The 27,630-nt window shown below is 40.8% G+C and overlaps 1 protein-coding gene across 7 annotated transcripts; it reads left to right on the top strand.

Annotated features, from left to right (window-relative positions):
- Nucleotides 1-5,758: 5,758 nt before the first annotated feature.
- tex2 (testis expressed 2) lies at nucleotides 5,759-27,485 on the top strand. Of its 7 annotated transcripts, none has more exons than XM_054759802.1 (13): nucleotides 5,764-6,253; nucleotides 6,487-6,642; nucleotides 14,513-16,244; nucleotides 17,276-17,476; nucleotides 18,703-19,051; nucleotides 19,405-19,682; nucleotides 19,760-19,903; nucleotides 20,058-20,157; nucleotides 21,341-21,461; nucleotides 23,072-23,191; nucleotides 23,394-23,603; nucleotides 24,453-24,573; nucleotides 26,194-27,485. In XM_054759802.1, exons 3-13 carry the CDS (start codon nucleotides 14,538-14,540, stop codon nucleotides 26,341-26,343), a joined length of 3,501 nt encoding a protein of 1,166 aa, XP_054615777.1. In that variant the 5' UTR covers nucleotides 5,764-6,253; nucleotides 6,487-6,642; nucleotides 14,513-14,537; the 3' UTR covers nucleotides 26,344-27,485. The 7 variants fall into 7 exon arrangements, 6 of the variants coding, with proteins under 6 accessions (XP_054615777.1, XP_054615772.1, XP_054615773.1 ...); XM_054759797.1 differs by having other exon boundaries at nucleotides 5,767-6,253; nucleotides 23,391-23,603; XM_054759798.1 differs by having other exon boundaries at nucleotides 5,767-6,253; nucleotides 6,512-6,642; nucleotides 23,391-23,603.
- Nucleotides 27,486-27,630: the final 145 nt, after the last annotated feature.

Raw genomic sequence — 27,630 nt, forward strand, 5'->3', positions numbered from 1 at the left:
GGGCAGGGTCATAAAGGTTTGCATGGTTTAAATGAGGGTGCTAGCCAGAGTCCTTTTTGGATGAAATGTCTGAACTTTTCCATTAATTGTTTAATTATATGAGGGTTTTTTTTTTTATCAACTTTATAATGAATTTCTTACAGGTCTGTTTTCAACCAGTATGTAAATATCAAAGCATTCATCTTGAATGTAAATATTATAAAGTTTCTTTTTACATAATACACTTTCACAAAAAATGTTGACTTTTGAGAAGTAGTATACTTTTTTTCTGCCTCAGTGATGGTGTATTTTTATGACAACGTTATTTTGTTAGTAAGTAAACAGGATATATCTTAAGTTAAGATGGTCCCTTGACTGTTGCTGACAGAAGAACTGTCCAAATAAATAAACTTGCCTAGTCATAGCTCATGTCCTTTATTTACACTGAACTTCCACATCAGCTAGCAATCCTGAAACCCTCGACTACATTGGAATGAGACAGACGTCATTTATTCTTTGACTTCCCTGATTCTGACTACTTGGAGGAAGTCTGACGTAGCGCATCAAACTCTAATATTTCTACACCATGAATGTGTGAACATTAATCATGTTGCTCGCGCACCCTCCTTGCATGACATAATTGTGTTGCAAATGTTGCACTGTGCCGACCGCCCTTTTTTTATGAAGGTAAGCCAAACTTTTTAGACACTTCTTCTTGGCTGGTGCTCGCCGGCCTCTTCTTCGTTGGTGTTTGCGGCTATTGTGTTCAGCAAAGTGAGCATTGACGCTAGGAATCGAGATAGAGAGATAGGACACTGACAGGAGAGTGTGTCTCTCAAATGGCCTGGGAACGCCTCGCGTCCGCCATGAGGAGAGGATCATGTTGAAAAATAAAAGATTTATTTAGCAAAATTACAAGAACATGTTCAACTGAATATAAATGTTATAACCGATTTCACAAAGCTTCAGAAATGTTGAACAAGCACAAAATTGCCTTTTTATTGCTAGTGAATGTCATTCTTCACCTTCAAAGGAAAGTAAAACATGAATCATAGTTTTGACACATCTCATTAAAATGTGACATCATTTCAGTGAGAATTGGCTATTATACTACAAAATGATGTAAATTTCTTGGGAACACTGTACAATACAAAGCTCCCTTGTGGGTGGCTTAAAACATGCCTGAATAGAATTACAACGACCCTTACAGTGGAAACCCCAAATTGAAATAGTCCTAATGTTGTACAATATCAAAATTTGCTTCGGCTTTTGTATTTTTTTAATAACACTTATTCCAAAACAACAATCAGCCTCTGAAAGAAGATGACATGACCTTTTAGCCAAGCATTTAGCACATCAAGCCAATACCTGATGTTAGCTGCTAACTAGCTAGCCACTGACTGCGTACCTTTGTCACACTCTTATGACAGTTAGGAAAAGATAAAAAAGAAACGTTAAATGACGCCTGTATAGTTAAAGGTTTTATGATGGTGACAGTACTGTAGTAAACTCCCTCTTGACTTGATCGCTATGTGGATGTGTTCAAAGGAGTCCAAACAAGATGGCGGCCTGTGCTCCTGTTCCAGCTATTAGCCTGGGCCCACCACCATCTGCACAGTGATGTCCAGAGGAGTCTTTCATGGAGGGAAAAAAGGTAATTAGCACATCAGAATGGCGATGGCTTTTGAGTTAAACAGCAGGGGCCCTGAGAGCTTTCATGCATATCATACTGTTAAATCACTTTGGAGAACAAGAGACAGCTACTAAGCCTTCACTAAAGACCATGATGTGGTTATATAAGTCATAATTAACACACCCCACCCTCATTTTGGTTTCATATGTGTCATTGCTGTCCTATATGTCTTTGACACATGGCCTCTATAAAAGATGCAAAAGAAATGAACCCATCATGTTGACATCAAATAAAAATAACCCCTATTGTCCTTTGATTTGTTTACATGCTATGTAACATAGTGTGTGGAGCGTCTAGTGCAGGTTTTGTTGAAGATGACTTATGCTAGTGTCTAGTTCAGGGGTCAACATTTTTTCTTGTGAGAGCTACTTTTAGAAAATGAAAATGACCATGAGCTACTCATTTTTGTAGAAATAATTTTCATACCTTTTTTCAACCCAAACGAATCAAATATGCTTGTTTTACCAAAACATTCACAAAATGCTGGTATCCACAACTCACATTTTATGTTTCAGAATACTTTTCTTTCTATTGTTCTCACATTACTACCTGAAAACCTGAATGAAAAGCAGGCTTGCGGGCACCTCATGTGGTCGTGGGGGGCTACCTGGTGCCCGCGGGCACTGTGTTGGTGACCCCTGGTCTAGTTACTTTCAGTTCTAAAAACATTCAGCAGATCTTCGCAGCGGTAACGCCAGAGACCACCTGTGAATAACTTGAGACACCCATTAAAATTCCTGTTTGTGACACCCTAAAAATGACCGAGTTAATGCTGCTGCGTATGATAGACAGGTTTGCTCCTCCCCCTCCTAACCGTCCTGAGGCTAACTTCTGATTTCGGATCAACATGTGCAATAAAAGTGACTTTTGTAATTAGAGTCAATTCAGATACAATGACCCTCACCATCTCTTCAACTGATGTTCGCTCCAGACAAAGGAAGCTAACAAGCTACAGTGGTGTGAAAAAGTGTTTACCTCCTTCCTGATTTCTTAATTTTTTGCATGTTTGTCACACTGTGGTGTGTTCAGTTGTGTTGTCATTAACTAATATTTAAATTTGTTTGATGATCTGAAACATTTAAGTGTGACAAAATAAGAAATCAGGATATACATAGAAGCACAATGCACACTTAAGCCGTAAAATATGCCTCACACATGTATTAAAGGCATTTCAAATTGTAAAAGATGTAGGTACTCGCCATGAACGATGATGATGACGAAATCTGCTGTGAAGTATGACGGTGATGAAGACAAGTACGGCACAGCGCGGGCTGACGCTTTAAAGGAAAACTGCATTTTTTTTAATATTTTGCCCATCATCCACAATCCTTATATGAGAAATGAACACAGATGTCTTTCTCTTTTCTGTGCATTCTAAAGATGTAAAAACAGATAAAAAGAGACAGCTCATTACTGGACAATGGAAAACACTTATTCCGCCTATAAAGCCTTCTGAAAAAGACTCCAAAAAGTGCCAACAACGCTGCATTTACATATAATGTGATGTGCATATAATCAAGTTACAGCGACATTGTTATTAATATTATTAACATTGTGACGATGCAATGACACTTGCTGCCACCACTGCTGCTCTGTTTTTATTTCTGAGTTTATGAAAGTTAATGCTAAGTGTAAGCATTCGTTTCTAAAATGGTCAAAATACACAAAATACTGTAAGTATTATATGTTATCATGAATGTACTTGTTACTACATGACTACAGCATGTTTATAAAACTATAAAACCTTGTTGGAGGTTTTTGGAGGTGTTTTAATAGCGGCCTTTGTAGGCGGCATAGGTGGATCCCATTACGTGCAGTAATGACCTGTCTCTTTTTATCTGTTTTTATATCTTTAGAATGCATAGAAAAGAGAATAAGCATTGTGGATGATGGGCAAACTTGCTGTTACAGTGTTTCTGATTTGTTTCCTTCATTCACTGCATAGTGGGGACTTTTTCCTGCCTGTAACATATTCATAAATTCAACCTTCTCCTGCATCATCTCATTGGCCCTCCTTTCCTGTGGTTGTGGCGCCACCAGCAGGAAGTACAGGGCACAGATGAAAGCGCTCAGCCATTCAAACCTCACAGCAACGTGTGCAGTATTTTGTACAGTATTATTATGCAGTAATGATTATGATGACATTTTATGCTTTATTATAAAATACTTTTTCAAATTATTTCTGATGTTTATACCAACTGAGACAAACAAAATATGAAAAAGTCAAAAAATAAACAATATTAAATAAAGTTAATTTATGTTTTTATAAAGGTACTGCAAAAAAGATCAGTTAGGATAATCCATAATGCTGCTTACAGAGAACACACACATCCTCTATTTCTAAAATCACAATTATTCAAATCTGATGATCTAGTCAACTTTCAAACAGCTAAAGTTATGCATAAAGCAAACAGTAATCTGCTTCCCAAAAATATAATGTAATTCTTCTCAACACAAGAGGAGAAATATGACCTCAGGGAACAATTATATATGCGAGAACGACGTTAAAAACCTTCAGTATTTCAGCATGTGGAATCATATTATGGAACGGATTGAGCAAGGAACTCAAATAATGCACTAAGATTTCAAGATTTCAAGAAACAATGCAAGCATTACTATTAATTTGCAATTGTTAGGAACACATCGTTACTCTAATCCTAAAAGAGGGCATTTTTACTTGATATTCATTTTACGTGCACACGTTTCTTTTGTAATAAAGTTAACTATTACTTGGTTTACAGTTAAAGTTATCTAATATGTATTTTTATTTCCAAATGTTTCAAACAAGACCTCAACAGACGAGTGACTGTTTTGGACAGTAATAAGTCAGATACTGATTGGTCATTTTTTCAACCAAAAATGCTTTCCCCTGGTTAGGGGGTTCTTGGCTAAAAAAAAAAAAAAAATTCCACGAGGGCACTTCCCTGAAAAAAGATTGACAACCAGTAAGTGACCTACTCGACAATATACATCTACTGTATGGCGTCTTTTGGCCATAGGGCGGCGCTGAAGTAAACAGCTTCACGTATGGGGCAGTTTTTCATTATAAAACATAAAAACGGCACCATAATTGTCATCTAACGTAATGTAACTATTGTCATCATTATTTGAAAAAACAAATGGCTACATTAACATGAAAAATAAATCAATAAAATTAGACAATCATTAACATTTTGCTCAACATATTCCATACAATATGTTTTAAGGTAAAGTAAAGCACAAAAATATTAAAGAAATGTAAAAAAAAATAAAATTGCATGGAAACACTTGACAGGCAAATATGCACCTTCATTAAAATAGAAGCCAAAATATATAGTTTTTATTAAACTGCACAATATTCATGTAAAATGTATTTTTCATGTATTTTTATTTATTCTAACTAGAAAGTTAGAAAAAAAAACCCTGAATGACTAACGACAAGTATAGTATAGGCTGCACTGTGGCAGAGTGGTTAGCTGTTCAATTTTTGATCGATTTTATTTCTTCAATGTGCTGCGGGCCACTAAAAAAACGAATCGCTGCACTTGGGACACTTCTGGTATACTGTATACTGTTAATACAATTGCTATAATTTTCAATTTTCAACTTATTTTTTTTAAATCATTTTTTTAAGGTCACGTAAGCACACTCAAACAAAAGTAAATTTAATGCATTGCAATTAATTAAAATATAAATAAAAAATCGATAGCATGTATATTATATGTCTCTTTATATATTTCTATTATAGCGTACCATTATATTTTAGTTATTTTAAAGTTTTATGATGTATTAATTGTATTATTTAATTGAATTAAAATGTAATGTTAAGGCAAATAACATAAAACTTAGAAAGCTAAATAAATATAAAAAAATAAATATTACATTTTATTACAAATATAAAACTATATAGTTTACTTGTTCAATCATTTAATCAATCTTTAAAAGTGTAATTAATTAAAGACAACTTGTTTTTTCTACCGTATACCGGTAGATGGCAGTATATCCCAATAGATAGCGATACAAAACTAGTTTAAAATGAAACCAACGTTAGCTCTTTGAGCGCGTTTTCTGCTTTTTCGTCCCCATTATTTCAATCCAACGACTTTACGCATTGTTCTAGTGTGTAAAGCTGTTTCCTGCTAACTTGTAGTTTCTGTTTGTGGATGAGGAAGCTGGTCGATCTGCGGCAGCGTCATGACGCAGCCTGACATGCATCTTCCTGCAGCACAGTTACAAGTATACACGGTGAGGGACCAGCAGCCAGCATACGCACATTTAAGTGAGGAGTGTGAGGAGGAGGAGAGATCCTGAAGGATGCATCTACTAGCGGAAATGCAATGTCAGTGTTGAAAAGGAGGAGGGGGTGTGGCGCTGACCAGCTTCCCATTCACCAAAACAATCATCTCGCGTATTCGCGCCAGAGAGACGTGCAGTGGAGCAGGTTCGGACCAGCCCACGGCACCACCCCACCCCGCTCCTAGCGATCCAGTCTCTTTTTGGGCTGCTCACGTCCGGAACCTGCACAGATTACGCAGATTTTGAAAGCCTGGATGCCAAAAACTGTACCGTGGCCTGGGGATCCGGGATGATGCACTGATCAGGGTGAGTTTTGCATCCGAGGGTTTAATCTTAAAATGTAGTGGATTACATTGTTGGTGTAGGCCCAATTAGATTAGCTGCACAAATCTTCCTCGCAACCACGATAAATTAAGCAGTCATGATGCTACACTAGTGTGTAACAAAGCTGTACTCTCTCTTTAAAAGCACATTTATGCGCCTTATCTGAATTCATTAACATTTGCCGCCATGTGAAATTGTGAATGCGTTCATTCTAGTGTCCTGCTCCGCCTTACATGCTAGCTTTTCAATCGAAGAAGCTTCAAGTTGAGGATTTGGATGTCTTCCTGTGAAAAAGATGACGTCTGTCAGTGTAGGGGGCGTGAAGGCACCATGAGCCACAGGGGGAGCTTGAATGTCTGTCACGTCTGAAGGTAAGGACATCCTTTGTATGTTACATTGCCATATATTATGGAGTGTCATATTTGTATTAATTCAACTGTTATGCTACTTCCTGGTTCATAGAGGGTGATGAACATATACGGGCAATACCATTATAATACTATGAGGGGGTGGACAGTTCTATTGACGCCATCAGCGCCTGTAGCCAGAGTCTCACACAAATTGAGCATCTTCTTCCTTGGCCTTAAATATTGTACCTTTTTTCAACCATTTTAGATGCTGTATTTCTCAAAAGGACTTGGAGTATTGGAACTGTGCTGTCTAAAATCTAGCCTTGATGCTGCATTTTGTGTCAATAGCTTTGATGCTAATAAGCTGTGTTTGTCCACGCCTGTCTCCAACAGAGTGTGTGGCTCCAAGAAGCGTGCACTTTGTCTACTTTTTACATATAACTCTGCACTTGTCCAAAGTAAAATATGCAATATATCATTCACGTACAATAATCACGTTGTCAGAGACGAATATGTTTAGAACTACAAATGAATTTTCTTCTGTCGCTTCTTTTTGTTGCTTTGTTAACATCACAAACAAGACTTCACTACATTTGTAACTTTATTTTAAGATAGCGTAGCTATGTCCATATATTTATTTTACAAAGCTGTCTTCCATGAAGTGGTGAGCGTTTACACGGAACGGCCTCCTCTAGCTAGGTGGGGCACAGGTCTATGTCTCATGTCTATGAGGAAGGAGGTTTTTCCTTCATAATTACATGAAAGTCGACCATTTGAAGAAGACAAGTGAAGAAGATGATTGATTTTTCTCATGTGTGGTGCACAGAAAAGGGGACTTTTAAGATTCAGTAGGAACTAAGGGTTCTAACCTAATAAGTACAGATTAATTGATTGATTAAAAAGTACTTGGGAATAATCCATTAAAAACTTAAACAAAGCACTTTTTGCGCACCACAACATGTTGAACACAAACGTTTTTCAGTTTTGTCATTACCTTTCTTATTGTCAGGTTAACTGTATTGAATGTAATCTGACACTTTTTGAAGTGATCTCCTTAGTTTCAAGTTACAGTATTTTGTGGTTTGAAATGTTGTTTTTGACAACAGTATGTTCTGCAACAGCTTTAGAGAGCCGCACCTGGCATACAGTGGTGTGAAAAACTGTTCACCCCCTTTGTGATTTCTTATTTTTTTATGTTTGTCAAATGTAAATGTTTCAGATCATCAAACAAATTTAAATATTAGTCAATGACAACACAACTGAACACAAAATGCAGTTTTGAATGAAACTTTTCATTAAGCGAGAAGAAAATCTAAACCTACATGGCCCAAAACAACTGCAATCAAGCGTTTGCGATAACTTGCAATGAGTCTCTTACAGCGCTGTGGAGGAATTTTGGCCCTCTCATCTTTGCAGAATTGTTGTAGTTCGGCCACATTGGAGGGTTTTCCAGCATGAAGCGCCTTTTTAAGGTCATGCCACAGCATCTCAATAGGATTCAGGTCAGGACTTTGACTAGGCCACTCCAAAGTCTTCATTTAGTTTTTCTTCAGCCATTCAGAGGTGGACTTGCTGGTGTGTTTTGGATCATTGTCCTGCTGGAGAACCCAAGTTGGTTTCAATTTGAGGTCACGAACAGATGTCTGGACATTCTCCTTCAGGATTTTTTTGGTAGACAGCAGAATTCATGGTTCCATTTATCACAGCAAGTCTTCCAGGTCTTGAAGCAGCAAAACAGCCCCAGACCATCACACTACCACCACCATATTTTACTGTTGGTACGATTTTCTTTTTACACCAGATTTAATGGGACACACATCTTCCAAAAACGCTTGTCTCGTCAGACCACAGCTTGGGGATCATCAAGATGTTTTCTGTCAAAATTGAGACGAGCCTTGGAACTCTGCCATGCAGGCCGTTTTTACCCAGTGTCTTTCTTATGGTGGAGTCATGAACACTGACCTTAACTGAGGCAAGTGAGGCCTGCAGTTCTTTGGATGTTGTTGTGGGGTCTTTTGTGACCTCTTGGATGGGTCGATGATGATCTGAAACATGTGTGACAAAAAAAAAAAAATCAGGAAAGCGGCAAACACTTTTTCACACCACTGTATTTGAGATAATGTGATGCAACCGAATAGTTACCTCACTCATTTTGTTTTCAACGCATGCATGTGGCACTGAAGTCAAATGCTGCAGAATTTTCCAGATGCATGGCCCTGCATCTGTGACACACACTGCTGAAAAAGACACATACATGGTTGCCACTGGACAATAAAACTATAATACAACACATCACAACACTCATTAGGGAGCCAGTGGAGCAGCCAGTGGCCGTTGTCACTATAACAAATAGGTGCACGTGTCACAACTAATTGCTTCTGACTATAATATGACTTTGTGTGTGTGCGTGTGTGTGTGTGTGTGCGTGTGCGTGTGTGCATGCGTGCGTGCGTGTGTATATGTGTCTTCACTGGCCAACTGAACTGCACACAGACAAAGCACAAAGTGGTTTTCAGCCCAGCAGTGATTTACTGTTGCACATACTTTTTGTTGTGCAGTCGAACTGACTGTCTTAACATTAATACCGTGTGGTGTTTTTCCTCATTGTCAAACAGGAAGTTAAGGTTGGCCTGAGAAGGGGAAAGTACATTGTTGACTAGATCACACACAAAGATTTGTACTGTAATTGTACTCTGCTTGCATGCTGAAAGCAGCACAGCAATTTAAGTTAAAGGTCCCCTGTTGTGCAAAAGTGACTTTATAATGCTGTATGAGCCCCAAACATGAGACAAATCTATCATCTGACTTACTTGTTTGCTCCACTTTTGAGAGAACAGGTGCTCAAACGGCCACTGGCTACTAGGGGGGCTTCACTGCAGATCTTAAAATAAAGTGTGGAGCTCTGGAAACTATCCATCTGTCAGCTACAGACGTGGGAGCTGTAAGATTGATCCTTCTGTTTTTCTTCAGCGAATAGGCTAACCTAGCATTATGTTGCTGTTACAAGGTGACTGGAATTTAAGCACGTTAGCTCACATACTGTAGCTATGCTAGTGTTGGTAATGTTTGTGTTGTCCTGTCCACTCATGTGGTACATCTCAACCAAATGCACTTGTTTGACTCATTAATTGTAATGTGATTTAATGTGCTGATGTGTTTTTAAAATAGAAAACTACATACTTGCTGTACCTCCTTAATAGAAATGACAAAAGTCCTGAATGATGTGTGTATACATGTAAATACATCATCAGTATTGTGTAGGAGGATGATTTCGTTTAAACACCCAGAGGACATGGAAGCCCATTACACAATACGCTATGCATATTAATTTGAAGACTTCTATTTATGTGGCCCATGTTTTTTTAGTAGCACCGGGGCTGTTCCAGCTACCCCAGCGCTCATCCTCATATGCTGTCTTTCATTAGAAGGACACAGAAATACTAAATGTAATGTCCATACACTGTAATGGTTGTTCTTCAGACTACAATTATGACTGCTATTAATTTGCGCCTTAACCTAGTGGGAAATGAAGATGAATGCATAGAAAAAAATATTGTCATAGTGTGTCGTACTGCTGACACACTAAGATTTATTTTTGCTTTGCTGTTGTTTTGAAGCTTTAATCACTTAAACATCACGACTCTGCATCTGTTCATCGTCTTAAAGTATCTTCTTAGGATGCAAATCAGTGTCTTTTAATCAAATGGAGCTCATAAGGAGCTAATTGTACATATTTGAGGAAGGCTGTAGGGCTGTGAACAGCTGATGTTTGCAGCCATTACTGGTGCGTTTATGCTGTGCTGCAGTTCAGTAAAGCTACATCATACTGCATCTCCTCACAGAGCATATCTAACCTTTCACCATTCACAAGCCGCCCCAATAAATAAGAGGTCGCGAGGATAAAGAGCAGAACGCGATGAGCTCCTCGCTGTTGTCACGGCAACTGCCACATCAACTGCCTTGCATGGTTTGATGTTTGACGTGTGGATGCTAAGAGGCTGTAGTTGTTTCTCGTTGCTGGATTTTGAGAGCCAGCATGAGTCAGAAGAGATGCTTGAGAGAATGGTGCTCAAGCTTCACGTACATGAGGACATTCTGGAGTTATGAGTGGAATTTGTTGAATTTACTTGAAGAAAATGAATGCACATCAATAGAGTTCATGCAAAAATGTTGATTATATACAATTTCTGTCAAATAATGTGCCAAAACTAGATAAATACATAACATGGTATTTGAAACATAAAATTAAAACATACAATATATATAATCAAATATAAGATAGTGCTTGATTACTTGTTACATTTTCAGGACAATTTCAAATGGTAAATGGTCTTTTCACTTGCATTTTCCACCTCCAAGGCACTCAAAGCGCTTTGACACTGTTAGCACATTTACCTACTGATGACGCAGCATCGGGAGCAACTGGGGGTTCAGTATCTTCATTAATTAATGACTGCTGCTGTGTGGAAGACTAAGGTCTATTATTAGACAAAACACTTGAAGGTTGCGGGTTCAATCCTCCTCCGTGTTGAAGTATCCTTGGGCAAGATACAGAACAAATACTGAACAGATACTGAAAATGTAACAAATAGTCAAGCACTGTCTTATATTTGATGATGTGTTTATTATAGTTTTGCTCGTTCCAAAACAAATTTTATTAAGAGAAAAAAGTTATAAACTAATGAGAAAAAGTGGTAATTTTACGAAAATAATGTAATATTATGAAGAAAAATAACATCATTTTCGTAGAAGTTCAAACATTAGGAAAAAATATGGGTTTTTCTTACGTCGTAATATTATGAGAAACAAACAAAACAAAATAAAGTTGGAGTTTTTGGAAAAGTAGGTTGGGCTAAAAGTTAGAATAATATAATATATCCTCTTGTAATATAATAATAATAATAATAATATAATAATATTACAAGAAGAAAAATGGGAAAAAAAAGAGCGAAGACCGAAGTTCTTACTAATAATCCATCCATCTTCTATGCCGCTTATCCTCACTAGGGTGGCTGGTATGCTGGAGCCCATCCCAGCTAACTTCGGGCGAGAGGCGGGGTACACCTGGTCGCCAGTCAATCGCAGGGCACATATAGACTAACAATCATTCACCTGTGGACAATTTACAGCCACCAATTAACCTAACACGTTTTTGGAATGTGGGAGTAAAACGGAGTACCCTCGCATGGGGAGAACATGCAAACTCCACACTGAGATGCCCAACAGAGATTCGAACCCAGATCTTCCTGATCTCCTGACTGTGTGGCCAACATGCTAACATGCGGCCTCTGATAATATGCTTTACAAAGCTGAGATGCGTTTTTAAAAAAATATACTGTATATACAGTAACTTCTTCATGTGTTGGCTTACAAAATATCAAAGTGGCCCTTGCATCCATTTTTCAGGATGTGGCCCTCAGTAGAAAAACTTTGGACACCCCTGCATTGACAGACCAAATCAATATGTGCCAAACACAAACAGTTAGTGGTTTGGTCCGCAACATATCAGAAAAGAGGCAAAAATGTTGATCACTGTTTTCCAAAGTCAAATCTGATGTGTGTGAATATCATGTTTTGCCTAAAACACTATGATTATATTCACAGCTGAAATTAGAGGCTATTTAAAAATGTATTTAAAAAAAAAAAAAAAGATCAATCGAATATCAAAATAGCTGTTGACTCCGGGCAACCGCAGGCGACCACTCCCTGAGCTTCTCACAGCTCAAGAAGCTCAGGGAGTGGTAGAAACAATCTTTTCTGCATATGTGAAAAAATAATAGCAAAAAAAAATTGGTTAAAAAAAGCTGACGTTTTTTAAAAGTCAATAATAATATTTTATAAAAAAAATAATCCTAACCTCCTGAACAATAACCCAATTTGAACATAAAATAGAGCACATTTTTGCACAGTTTTTACAGGAATTTAGTAGTGTTATCTATAAAAAAAAAAAGTCTACTGTAACAGCATCAATAGCTTAATTGTTTCAGATGTGGCCTTTTTTATTGCTTTTTGGATCAGTTTTGTCACACTGCCATTTTCCCTCTTCTTTACCTTCTGTTTCACCCTGTTGTCCTCCACAGAGTTTAATCCGTCCTTCAGGCTTGGATGACCACAAGCACTTAAATTTGAACCCCCTTTGTCTCCTCCCGCCTTACTTTCTCCCCACACCTATTCCTTCTCTCTCGCCCCATCTTTGTTACACTACAATTTGGCATCTGCTGCTTCCCTATTTATCTTTATTTGCTTACTGTCGTGCTTCAATCACACACACACACACACACACACACACACACACATATACAGCCATTGTGACAAAACAAATAAATGGCAAGCTATCCCATCACCGCACGAAAAAATGCAACCAGAGAGTCCCAAGCGGCACTGGCAATCCCACAAGTTAACTGCTCGACTGCATCCATTTGTCCCACCTCCTTCCATTAACGGCCATTTGTATGAAGCCTCCAGAGAGAGGATAAATACTGTGATTGTGTGTGTGTATGTGTAAGAACAAACAGGCACAATGACAACAGGAGGCCTCATTGAATAAAATCAGCACATGATGGATGACTTTTTGCCGTGCTGCATTCAATGGATGCTGTGTTTCTGTAATCACCGGAGCTTATGCTTTGTTAGGCTTGAGTAGGGGGAGGACTGGATGTCTTTTGCATTAATGGAATATTTAACTGGGATGCTGCAAGTCAGTATTTGCTTAGGGATAGCCATGCAACTAACAGTTTACCCACCACTTGTTTAGACTGTATGTTTACTATTACTAACTAGTAAGCAGAGTAGAACATTTTTGCAAATGTTACCCTGATTTCTTTGATGACTGTATTCAACAAAAACATAACTATTTTTGGTTTAATATTGGTACTGTCAATACCCTGCAGATTAGCGGGAGATATGGTATTAGGAAGATAAAACTACCTGCTGTATATGCTTACCTTATAGCATTTTTATTCTATGATTAACTGTGCTCAAGAAATTTTATTTGAGTTTTGATTTGATTTGAGGACTGCTGCAAAAAACTTTTACCAGTTACCAGTTGAATAGCACTGCTCTAACTAGTAGGGAAATTACTGTTTATCATCCCTTTGACAAAAACCCCACAAAATATGAATCTTTGGTGTATGTGGTGAGCAGGTCTGCCTAGTTGGACTCGCTAGTCCACAGTTAAATAATTGGAGACTCTAAATTATCCATAAGTGTGAATATGAGCATGAATGGTTGTTTGTCTTTATGTGACCTGTGATTGACTGGCGACGAGACCAGGGTGACTACCAGTCAAAGTAGTCAAGTAGTCAAAATAGCTACGTAGCATTCATTAGACACATAGTTCTTGTATTACGTTCAGTTAGCATTTGCTATCAAACATTACAGATATACAAAAAATGGAAATGATTATGCAAAAGACAATTCAGTCGAAGTCAAGGCAACATATTAAAAAGTTTTCAGCAATTGGCACATTTTCCAATTAATAGTAAATAATTAATAGAAATAATAGTTTTACAGGTGGAAGTGTGGAAAACATGCATTTCAATGGTGGAGTTCAGGATGGGAAGCAAAGCCATCAAACAATTCACTTTTTTTCTACATAAGTAGCATCTACAAATGAACGAATAACTGATCTTTGTGTAGCTTGAGATGTCTGTCCACCACTTAATCTTTGGCACGGGGTAGCACCAGCGAATCAGAAGGGGAGCTTAATGTCAGCTGACTGATGTCATATGACATCTACAAAGTGACTTTTATGCGATCGACCCACACTACCTTTGCGATCGACTGGTAGGTCTCGATTGGCTTAATGGGTACCCTTGGTGTAGAGTCTCTCCAGCACACGCTAGTGTTTTGACTATTATTGACCATGCACTGCCTCTGTGTTGTCCCCCAGGCTGTGAGCCTCGTGCAGGCTGGTGATGAGCAGTCACAGCAGCAGCAGCACCAGCAGCAGTGGTGGTGGTGGCCAGCATGCCGAGACTCCTCCCCCTCGCCACATGCCTGGGCCCAAGCTGCAGGTGCAGCGCTCCCTCTCGCGGGACACCATCACCATCCACTTCTCCGCTCTGGGGAAGGAGGAAGACGACGAAGAGGAGGAGCTTTATGGAGTAGGTACTGGAGGTGAACGCAAGCTGCATGGTTCTGGAAGTTTAGAGGTCTCCATGCCTTGTTGTCAGTCTGTGGCCGAGGGTTTGGAGGTGAAAGAGGAGCTGATTTTTGAATCTGCTGGTGTGGAGACCACCGTTGGAACTGCCGTGCTACATGTTTCTTCGAGTGATGGAACTCACACAAATGCCGCTTCTCCTGCCATGACAATCATTCCCACCAGTCCCCACCTGAGCTCCACTCCTCCCACCAGCTCATCCTGGCCTTCTGACCGTCCCTCAGCCAATATTCCATCCACAACCTCTAGCTCTTACTCCCCTTGCAAGTCTGCAGGGCTTTCCTCCTCCAGACCTTTCCTCAGCCTGGTCAGGTCCTTGTCCAATGACGTGGAGGCTCGAGAACCCACCCCGCCGCCTACCACTGTTGCCCCGTCGCACGCACGCCACAGACACTTAATGAAATCTTTTGTCAAGTCTCTATCTACAGATTCTTCAAAGGCTGAGAACCAAGAAGGGTCTCCTCAGCATGTTCAACAAGTACAGCAATCCCAGCGGCCCCCTCCTCGAAACATGCAGCTCTTCAAACAATTCTCCCAGCCTCGCCTGTCCTCCACCCCCGTCATTGCCAGTCAGATTGGCGGAGACTCCAAAACAGCCCCCTCCTCTCCCACGATGTCGCCAGATGGTCGGTCCTTCTTCAAGGTTCAAGAAGTAGAGGCCAAGATAGAAGACACGAGGCGGAGGCTGTCAGAGGTGATGTCAGACCCCCTGCAGCTCTTTAGTAAGATCATGGGGGAGGAATCGGGCACTGGTGGTGTAGGAAGTGGGCCTCATCGTGCCAGGTTGCTGTCCTCAAGCGCATCGGAGCTAAGCAGCATGACAGCGGTGAATGGACACTCTGAAAGTAACAGCTATAGCATCAAGGAGGAGGAGGGAGCAGAGGGTGACGAAGATGAAGAAACTCCCACTGTCAAGGGTCCAGACTCTGTCTTTTTCTCCTTTCCCTCACTGACACCAGCGCAATCTCTTAGCCAGACTTCCACATCCACCTTCCCCAGGTCCCCATCTCTCACATTGGGTCGCTGCTCTATGTCGGCCCTTGTAGCTCGTCAGGAAGACGAGGACTTCTGTGAACTTTACAGTGAAGACTTTGATTTGTGTACTGACACGGAGACGCCAGATGGGGATCACCTTGGATCCCGGGGCCTCCACACTGGTAGCACTGGGTTGTGTAGTGAACTGGACATGGAGGATGAGGAGAAAGAAGAGGAGCAATTGGAGACTGTGCCTTGGATTGGCCTGGTCGCCCTGACACAGTTGGTGTACTGGTATCTAGTCCTTCCACTGCCACCATATGTATGTGCAGTGGTCCATGGGATTGCTGCTGGCTTTGCATTGGCCATCCTGGTCCTTTGGCTGTCAGCTCCACGGCGCTCCTGCTTGGCAGCAAGGACGCAGAGAAGCCAGATAGAGCCGTGGAATGTGGCTCAGCTTGATATCAAGGAACCAGGAATATTTAAGGTAAGACACAACCTAAGCAAATATTTAGTCCTGGTTTGACATTTACAATATACTACTATAGAAACTACTAGTCAGTTTGAATAACAGTGTGGAATTACTATCTGCTGAAAATGACACACAGCCATTTTGTCTAAATAGCTGGCAATAAATGATGCCCAAATTGTGTCCAAAGTGTCGATACTGTATTTTGTGTGAGCACCATTGTTATCTAGCACTGCCTTACTCCTGTTGGGCATGGAATTCACCAGCGCTGGGCAGGTTGTGGAGGTGGTGGATATCCATCACCTTCAGCTCCCTCAGCAAGGCACTTCTATTTTTGGAAGTGTGTTTGGGCTCGTAATCATGTTTATAAAACTGCTTCACCATGTCACAGTGCATGTTGGAATTCATTTTTCACTCCATGAACCGCAGCTTCCCCAGTGCCAACAGCACCCATGCATCCCTAGACCTTGACGCTATCACCACTATGCTTGACTGTAGGCAAGACATAATTAACTTGCTACTCACTTGTAGCTACATAAACAATGAATGTGTGTTGGGTCTCAGTGGATAGTAAATCTTTACAAGCTGTACACAGAATGCGCTTAAAGTACCGTATATTCAAATTTAATTTGTACAGTATTGACATTTTACAAGATGTACTGCAACAAAAATGATTGCTGAAATATTAGGGGTGTACTCATGTTTGTGTTATGCTTTTCTTCAAGCTAATTTGTGGGGATGGTTTCCTATCTTTAGACCCTCTCAGTCTTCTATTGCCTCAGAGTACTGAAATGTTCCCTGTTTTCAATCGAAATGGCTTTTCCAACCAAACATCCCTTGGGACTGATAAGGCCTCATGAGCACCAGCAGCTACAAATTTGAGGTTTTACAGTGTTGCACCTTTCTCTCATGTGCTAAATCACTCAGTGGAATGGGAAAAAAAGCCACTGAATTTGCTCCATACTCTTCTATGACCTCACTCAGCACTGCAGAACCTCCAGAATTGGGTACAAAATAATTCTATCAGTGAAACGTCTTCCCCTCTTCAGGGCTGGATGAACGAGATTCACAGCTACGACCCGGAGATGTACCACGCCACCTTGACACACTCTGTTTACGTCCGCCTCGAGGGTTCCGTCCTGCGTCTGTCCAAGCCCAACCGCAACATCTCCCGCCGTGCCACACACAACGAACCCAAGCCTGACGTCACCTACATCAGCCAGAAGATCTACGACCTCACTGACAGCAAGGTGCACTTGTTGGGATTTGATCTGCGTTTCATTTTGTGTAACTTCCTGCCTCCAGTATATTATATATGGTGGAAACTATTGTTCTTTCCATGGTGGATTTTGGCATATTTTTTTGCACAAATTTTGAATGAATTAAATGTTCAATTCCAAATTGTATGACTTCAGAGGCTGTTCTCAGCTATGCCTGCCGGTAACTAGCAGCTCGGAACACAAATTTAAAAAAAAATCAGCCGAGAGACGCCTCACATCTAAAAAACACTTGTTAGTTGGGACAAGTCGTATGGCAAGCTACCACTGTATAAATGACAATAAAAAATACCTGCAGTGCACAAGTGACTTCTCTCTTCTCCATGGCATTTGAGAGGTGACGTACTCCGTGACAACGCAACTCACTGGACAGTAGATACTGTACAAACAACTTTGGTCTTGAAGCAAAATACCCTTTTCTTTGTCCATTTCTGCTCAATATTTGTTCCTGCTGGTGGCGCCACATCAACTGCCACACTGCTGCGTTTCCTCAAACTACAGTGTCAGCTGAGGGTTAAACAGGATGTACGCATGTTAATCGTTCATTAAAAAAAAGTGCAGTTAAAGGAAATGTCCGTTCACGACTTAACTTTGACAACCTAAATTTTTTGATATTACAATAATTTGCTGTGTCTGTTACGACCAAAACCAAGAGTACTGGATCCCAATTGCAGAGACGAGACACTCCGTGTAACAAAATTTATTAACAAAAGTTGTCCATACAGTAGAAAAATATAGAAAACACAAAAAAAATACAAAAGTACAACATAAAACTACCCGGACCTAGTCACGGAGAAAAAACCTATAACAAAAAACGCTGCTGAGCACAGAAAAGTAGCAGGGAAAAAACTAGAGAACTCAAGGAGCTGCGAAAAAGGTAGCAGAGAAAAAATACTAACTCAAAACGCTGCTGAGAACCAAGCAGGATACACTGGCTAACAACAGCACTCACCACTGCAGGAGATATAGCCTGGCAGGGAACAATGTGGTACTTACAAAAGCGACCAGAAAGCATCTAAGCTAGAAGCAACAAAAATGATGGGAGGAGCAGGTAGCAGGCAAGAGCAGGTAACAATCTGGCAACGAGTGCAGTCCACAATGGGTGGGATACCCGTGCTGTGCTGTGCTGTGCTGTATTGTTATAAAACCAACTATCATTATGTGTTGACAAACAATAAATGTGTCTCCTCTTCCCAAAGATCTATCTGGTGCCACAGAGCCTAGCGAGAAAAAGAGTTTGGAACAAGAAGTACCCCATCTGTATTGAGCTGGCCAAGCAGGAGGACTTCATGTCCAAGGCTCAGGGGGAGAAGTCTGAAAGTGGGGAGGACAAGTTGTCAACACTGGGTGAGAAAGTAGAGCACATGGACAAAACTGAAAAATGTGACGCACCCTCAGAGGAGCGAAAGAGGCCAACCTCAGGAGGAGGGGATCTGACAATCTACTTGTTTGGGAGGACTGGTCGGGAAAAGGAGGAGTGGTTCCGCAGATTTCTGATGGCTTCCCAAATGAGGTCCGAGGGCCGAAGTGGCAGTCTGCCTAAGAGTGGTTAGTGTAACACATCAACACACATTTGAGAAGAGACATTGGTCTTGAGTGTGTAACTGCACAGCAATCAGATCTGTGCATAAGCTCTGGCTTACAGACAATCCCCTCAAGTGAGGAGCATGAATGGGTCAGCAGGATTACATGTATTGCTCTCCACTGTGGGATATATAAAGATAATGACTCATTTAAAGCTGCTCTGATGCTTGTTTGGGTGCAGGACTCCACGATTACTGCGAAATTGAATGAACACATTTTATGAACATACTCCACAGTATATGAATTGAATGGAATCACACATGTGCCTCATTTAGACTCTACATGTACCATTTCCTCCCCGCCTCCCTTCTCATTAGCCTTTCAGCCCTCCCAAAGCCACAGCAACCAGTCTGTCGCAGGCCAGGAGGCCGACAGTGGCAGCAGCGGCCGAGGAAGCTCTGACGAACTGTGCCACCCTCAGCCCCGCCACCGGGAGAGCTCCTCGGCTTCCTCCTGTGGAGCGAGGCAGAAGATGCTCTTGGACTACAACCTCTACATGGCCAAGTATGTCAACCCCCAACCTGCACCCAGAAGCCCAACCACTGCTGGCAGCCCTGAGCAGAGCCCTGAGAGAAGCCCCCAAACTACCAAAAAGGTAAGAAATGATTCCTTGCCATTGAAAATTCTGTTATACGCCATGAAGTAACATACTACTGGTTGTGTGTCCCTCAGATGCACAGGAGTTCAGAAGAGCCTGCGGAACCAGAAGCCTGGGTCAATGCTTTTCTGGGAAGAATATTCTGGGACTTCCTGGGAGAGAAGTATTGGGCCAATGTGGTCTCCAAAAAGATTCAAATGAAGCTCAGTAAAATCCGGGTGGGTGGTGATTTTTAGCTAGAACACACAAGGCAAGTTTCAGCTGTTTTACAACTAGGTGTGAAAGTAGCTTAAATGTAATTAGTGATCTTTAAATGTAATTTTTGCCCAAGCTGTGACCTCTAAAGCTGGTTAAACTTTGTGTTTTTTACAGCTGCCGTATGTTATGAATGAGCTCACGTTGACAGAACTAGACATGGGCTTTTCCATTCCCAAGATTCTCCATGCCTCCAAACCCTCTGTGGACCACCAAGGTAGGAACAGCCAGAGGTGGGAGAGAGTCAGTGTCAAGTCTCAAATCCCAAGTCTCAAGTAAGAACATGCAGGTCAAAGTCAAGTCTTCAGTCTAGACAAGACATGTCGAGTCCAAAGTCATAGGCTTGAAATTTTTGAGTCCTTACAAGTCATAAGCACTGTTAAGTGTTTACGAAATAAAAGATCTTTGTCCTTGTAATTTGCAAATGCAAATTAAATTCCCCTCAACAGCATGATGACACATCCTGGTGTTAGTCACTGCCACTCTCCAGCAGTCTGGCGCTCACAAAAATGTAAGCTACACCCTTGTTGTTTGTTCTTATTGGACGTTAATAAATGCATTCAATGAGGCAGATTCTGTGGAAAAAACTGGTGTCTTGCAGGAATGGACACATTTTACTCAACACGTCTTTGATTATATTGTCAAGTTGAGTCCAAAGTCATCAAAATTGTCAGTTGAGTCTGACTTGAGTCCAAGTCACATGACTCGAGTCCACACCTATCAGAAGAGCCATCCTCTTCATCTAGCGTCACACTTACACCACTGCTCATAACCCTCTCTTTGTTGCTCTATTAAGTTATCATTATACAGTACATCACGCCTCAGGTTTCCCTCATCTGTTGCTTTGCTCCAATGAAAAGGGCTGTTTTTAAAGGATTATGTCCGATAAGAGAGACTGCATTTGAACATAAATACAAATACAAACGTGTTAAATCTTCTGCATTAGTCACACAGCTGCCAGTCGTATTCCCAGTGTTAATGAATGTGTTATGCTTGAGCCAGCACACCCACACACAAAGCACCACCAGTTGACACCAACAGCACGTAATTAATTAGTCCTGGGGGGACAGTATCACTCTAATGAGAGCAGTGCATAAACACATTATGCATGAGACTATATTGAAAAGGTCATGGCTGGTAATATTCTTTATTATGTAGTGCTAACAACCATAAAGCAACCACTGGTTTAGATTACATTAACAGTTGTACAGTTGGGACTCAAACAGCAGGGGGATTTAAATCTGATCAAAACAGGAAGTCCACTCGGTTAGAAAGTATAGCTGCCCCAAGCCTGACCTTTTTATCCGTTAGAGGATAAAGCCTCTTCCTGGCAGCCATACAGGGCATGAGACAGCAGTGTGTAGTTTCATGACAATTGTAGAGGTTTCTCTCACGTCTAGGTTTATGGTTTGATCTGGAGGTCTCCTACACGGGTTCCTTTCTCATGACCCTGGAGACCAAGATGAACCTGGCCCGTCTGGGGAAGGAGGGCGAGGGCCTCGGCGAACACGGGAAGGAGTGGTGAGGCTTTCCATTCATTCTAACCAAGGCTTTTGTCTGTGATGTTGTGAAAGCAGTTGCTGGAAGACCATCAGGAAAAAGTTAAGGAAGCCAACTGATTCTGGTAGTTTTAAGTTTGGAGTCATAACTCGATTTTTTTTTACAATTCCTCCTCTTTTATATGAAACTTCTCTCTGGATGCTCACCACTATGGAATTGACCAATACATGGTGAGTCTTGTTAGGTCACTAAAACAACTGTATGCTTGAAAGAAGATTAATTTATTGCCATGAATGTACTATATGGACAAAATTATTGGGACATACCTCTTAACGAATTTAATTAAGAGCTTGTAGTTCTACTAAAATGTAATTTTGAGACCTTTTGGACAGATTTATTGCCCCTTAGCCAGTGCACAGTACCTATTCAGTTCGCTATTGATGCTTTTCTATCGTCAGGTACACTAAGGCAGTAATTCCCACCCACTGTGCAGCAGCACATTAGAATGTCGTGAGAGCTCATCAGGTGTGCCGGGGGAAATTATCCAGTTTTACTTAATTGGTCTGAAAAGTATTATTTATTTACTACAAATAATGTATCTTTTTCTATCTATTAAATGCTCTTCCACTAGATGGTAGAAGCTACATAACCTGTGTATCCACCTGTTGCCATTCATACGACAACAGACAACGCAAGTCATGGCACGTTTGGTTGTCTGCTTAGAAATTTTATATGGGATGCTCACAGAGTTGGTCCCACCCAAAGTGGCCAGATTTGATATGCCGCCCCCCTCCATCCGCTATTTCTATACGCTTACTTAAGAAACTGAGTCACATTGTTTTTACCGTTGTCTTTAATTTGTAAAATAACGTATCATTCAATTTACATGTTTAACAAATTACAAATAAATCCAAAATAATCTACCCCTACCAAAAAATATAAATCCTGCAAGTAAGTGAATAATTAGCAATAAAGTACAAATACAAGAAGGTGATTTTTTTCCTTAGATTTTTGGGACCCCCTGGTGGCCACGGCGCCCTTAGCATTTGCCTGTATTGCCTAATGGGCCAGCCGGCTCTGGGTACAGATTCATCATTGTCTCATCGTTGTATGTTGTAACATTTAAGGATGGGCCTAGAAACACACATGCTGATGTTAGCTTACCTTGTTAGAGTGTATACTCCAGTCTCCTTTCTTGCTTCCCTCAGTTGCCTCTAGAATGAAACTTGTCTCCTTATCATCAAAGATGGATAGATACTTTATTCATCTCCATGAGAAATTCACAATATCCACCTCCATTGTTCGCCACCGTTATTGTTAGTGTGTCTCATTCTGACTGATGCATCAATAATAATGAATATGATACATTTAACAACGGTTAACTGCTTTTTACACTTGAATGACAGTTACGAATGTTAAAACATTTCCTATATAGTAAATAAGGCTTTTATAATGGACATAGTTTGGATCTCTATGGTAGAAATAGGAGGTTTTATTTTCACTTCCAATAGGTGTAACTGTGGTATCCCAATACTTTTGCTTTTCCATGTAGTGTATTGCTATGGATTCCAGTGATGTTCTTTAGTAGTCCATTCAAATTGGGTGTTGTTTTGCATATGCAACAGGTCAAGGCCAAGGACTTATTGTCTGGCAGACAGCGACGAGGAGTCGTCGAGTGCTGGATCTTCAGATGAGGAGAATCCTCCAGAACTTGTTAGCAGTGACAAAGCTGTTCCCCCTGGAGGGGAAGGGTGAGCAAACATCATTTATGAACAATACATGGACAGAAACTGATGTGTTTAAACTGAATACTGGAGCCTTCAGTTCACTGCTGAGTTAATGTAGCACCAGCCCACTCCCCTCCATCACAGGGGGCCTTAGCAGCAGGACATGCTGGCGTTAATAAATAATGAACCTGACTCACCACTTCTATATGCGCCCCATGTGTAGCAGCTATGTGGGAGGCCACCGACCCAGCAAGATCATGCGTTTTGTGGACAAGATCGCCAAGTCCAAGTACTTCCAGAAAGCCACAGAGACCGAGTTCATTAAGAAGAAGATGGAGGAGGTGTCCAACACGCCGCTGCTGCTCACTGTGGAGGTGCAGGAGTGTCGAGGGACGCTGGCTGTCAACATCCCACCGCCCCCTACTGACAGGATATGGTAAGTTTGTTTCCTGGGAGGTGTTTGCTTTGGAGCATATAGAAGTGCGCTCTCTGTTGGGTAAGTAGAGGCATGCAGGAAAATTACATTAAGAGTGGAATACCGCACGTTTATTGGCCTAGTAATAAAATTGACGGGAGTGCAACACCATTAGGTTCGACGGTACGTGAACTCACCATCTAACGTTCGCTCATGCTGCACGGATAGACTACTATACTGTATTTTTCCTGTTTTTCATTCACCTCATATTTGGTCCCTAATGCTTTTACTGTGTGGGAATGTAAGATTTGATGACGTTATTGAATGCTAATGTACATATTTGTTTGTTGGATTTGTGCACAACCTCAAGTGAATTCATGCTATCAAACAGCGACGTATAATCTTCTCTCCGGAAAAACAAACTCCAGGCTCGTACCGGTGGTTCATTTTGTGCTTTTAATTTGATATTGTTCCTGTATTAGCTTTACATAATACATAATAAATAAGATAAATTACATTGCTATAATGTACGCACTGTTACTATTTACTGTACATAAATTGTTATCTTCAGTCACGGTAAACTACAGCGCATGCGCAACAATCCTTTCTCTGGCAGACAAGGCTCTCATGTTGTTTAAGAGACACACCGTCAACCAGTTGCTAGTCTTGTGATACCTGGTCCATGTCTCTACAGTTGATTAATGTAAGGATTTATGACTGATTCTTATTGATCCAGGAGCCTGCTACTGATGCAGCCATATCACATCGGTTTATCATTCACAACCCATATAAATGCATAAAAATAGTCCAACATGGCATCAATATGAACTCTTAATACACTACCCAGTAATGTTTCCTTTGGTTGCTCAGGTATGGCTTCCGCAGCCCACCCCACCTGGAACTGAAAGCACGGCCTAAACTCGGAGAGAGGGAGGTGACTCTAGTTCACGTGACTGAATGGATTGAGAAGAAATTAGACCAGGAGTTTCAGGTACACTGTCAAATAAAAAATAACTGGAATAAAGTTACAGTTTATGAACCTGGAAGCCTTCAGGACCGATGCAGATCCTAATCCTGCAGATGTTTCATGGTGCAAATTGATGGTATAAAAAAAATTCAATAAATGACGGATTCAATGATAATGAAGCGACACTGTAACAGAAGTATGTCACAAATGTAAGTACACCCCTCATATTGCTGCAAATATTTGATTCTATCTTTTCATGGGCTTTTCACCGGGTACTCTGGTTTCCTCTTGCATTCCAAAAACATGCATGTTAGGTTAATTGGAGACTCTATCTAAATTGTCCATAGGTATGAATGTGAGTGTGAATGCTTGTTATACTATATATACAGCTGTATATGTAACCAGTCCAGGGTGTACCCCGCCTCTTGCCCCAAGTCAGCTGGGATAGGCTCCAGCATACCCCTGCGACCCTACTGAGGACAAGCGGCATAGAAAATGGATGGATGGATCTTTTCACGGAACACTAAAGAAACAACACTTTGATACAGTGTACAATGTAGTCAGTGTACAGCTTGGATAACAGTGTACATTTGCAAAAAAGTCAACACACCCCCAATATTAAAATGTACAAATTGGGCCCAATTAGCCATTTTTTCTCCCCGGGGTCATGTGACTTGTTTATGTTACAAGGTGTGAAGTGTGAATTGGGAGCTGGTGTTTTAAATTTAGTGCTATCGCTCTCACATTCTCTCATACTGGTCACTGAAGGTTTAACATGCCATTTCATAGCAAAGACCTCGCTGAGGATGTGCAAAAAAGAATTGTTGCTCTACATAAAGATGCTCTAGGCTATAAGAAGATTGCCACCACCCTGAAAATGAGCTGTAGCACGGTGGCCAAGACCGTACAGCGCTTTAACAGGACAACTTCCACTCAGAACAGGCCTCGTCGCGGTCCACCAAGGAAGTGCACATGCTCAGTGTCATCTAGAGATTGTGTTGCTACATAAGTTGAAGGGGTGGAGGTTCATCTTACTAGTGCTCAGACCATACACCGTACTCTGCATCAAATTGGTCTGCATGGCTGTCATCTCAGAAGGAAGCCTCTTTTAAAGATGATGCACAAAAAGCCTACAAACAATTTACACACTGTACACTGACTTTTACATTGCATCAAAGTGTCGCTGCTTTAGTGTTGTCCCATGAAGATATAATAAAATACTATATTTGCAGAAATGTGAAGGGTGTACTCATTTTTGTGGCATACTGTACATCAATGGTGTACACAAGAATATTCTAAAAATAAAATTAAACACTATTTGCATCAGGACATTACGAAGAAGGATTAGGACCACAAGTTAAAAAATCTGAAAGGTTACGAGAAAATCTATAAGTATTGTATCTATTTTAGTGTGTTAAAAAATGAACTAAAGCTTAAGAATATCACATTGACCCCAGCATCGTTCAGTTTTTCTTTAAGCAACCTTGGGTAGAGCAAGTTTGGACACCTGGTACCCTCTGTAGTTGAGCAAATACTGTAATATACTATAAATTAAAGCCTCCAGTCAATGCAAATGTCAGAATTGTTCAAGAGCGTTTCCCCTTCTTTTTTTTTTAGTTCAATATGTTTGTCCTCCTCCAACAGAAAATATTTGTCATGCCAAACATGGACGATGTGTGGCTCCCCATAATGCACTCTGCCATGGACACGCGTTCAAATGCCAGCTCCATTGCCAACTTAAACGATGCCTTGAAGGGCCCAGAACCGGAGGAGTCTGAGGTCTCATACATGTGAAAGACAGCCTGGACCGTCTGTCTTTTCTCCGTGGCAATAGAAGAATATCAGTACTGCACCTGAAGCTTCGCCATCACTTGTGGCCATATTGGAAGCGTGTCTAGACTCTGTGTGGTGGCCCTTTGATAAATAGCCATTTGGATTTCAACAATAGGAACCATTCAACCTGTGATGTACAGCTGCACCGAATGTTTGGAGTTGTACAATGTATATTTTTGTGACCTTTCACTAAAAGTGTGTTAGTCAGCAAACATTTGAAGGAAAAAAGATTTGAAAAGTACCTCCGTGTCCCTGTACAGTATGTACACATGGAGAGTCTGTGCCTGGTACGTATATGCAAACAGATCAACAAAGATAGAAAAAGAGAGCATGTTACCAACTGCAGGATGTAGTACACACTGTAGGCTTTCAACTGAAACCTGATGTGATGCGTATAAAGGACTTTCAACAGTGGATGAATTTTAAAAAATGAACACGCGAACACAGCAGCTAAACTTTGCAGAGGTCTGATGAATGTATTTCTAAGAGTTGCTCATTCACTTGTGCTTCTTAGCAACATGCTTCTTTTCATCTTACTCAAAAATCATGTGTTGCTGTTATCAATGCATACTCTGTCCGAATGGTGTCAAATCAGTCAATTACCGAGTGTTTCCTACAGAGGGCGCACTTAGATGTGCGGTTAACGTTTGAATTATCAAAGCTGGCACATCTGCAGGGGGGTGCAGGGTGTACAGTATTTGTTTCGACAGAATAAGATTTAAAAAATACTCGAGTTCTAAGAACCGAGTCAAACAAACATGCTGTTTTACTGGATTTTAGCCATATTTGTGTTAATGTCAATGCTTCTTTTTGCTGATATTTCTGTACTGTAAGCCAAAATGACTAAAGCAACATCTAATTCATGAATCCATTGCTTTACGTGTGACTTTTGTGTTTCAATAGGTGTCGGTGAAGTGTATGAGGCAGAAAGTGCCTTTATAATAAGCAAACATTCCTCCATTGTGAGCCACAAGCATTTGTTTTGCGACCATCAATGGTGTGCCATTACTGTCATGATGAAACATTGCTGTTGTGTTCAGTGATGTCAGAATGTTCAGGTCATTTGTGGATCAATAAAAATCCTTTTTGCGCTGATCGAGTGAGTATCAAACCTGAGTGTTTTGACAGTAACTTTACCGAAACTGAGCTATTCAACTGGCAGATCATGGGCCAAACCTAGCCCATGAATGTATCAGGTGGTTCAATTCAAGCCTTGAGGGAAAGCATTTGTGCAGCAGATCCCTTAAA

The sequence above is a fragment of the Dunckerocampus dactyliophorus genome, chromosome 18 (genome assembly GCF_027744805.1).
Source record: "Dunckerocampus dactyliophorus isolate RoL2022-P2 chromosome 18, RoL_Ddac_1.1, whole genome shotgun sequence".
Lineage (NCBI taxonomy): Eukaryota > Metazoa > Chordata > Actinopteri > Syngnathiformes > Syngnathidae > Dunckerocampus > Dunckerocampus dactyliophorus.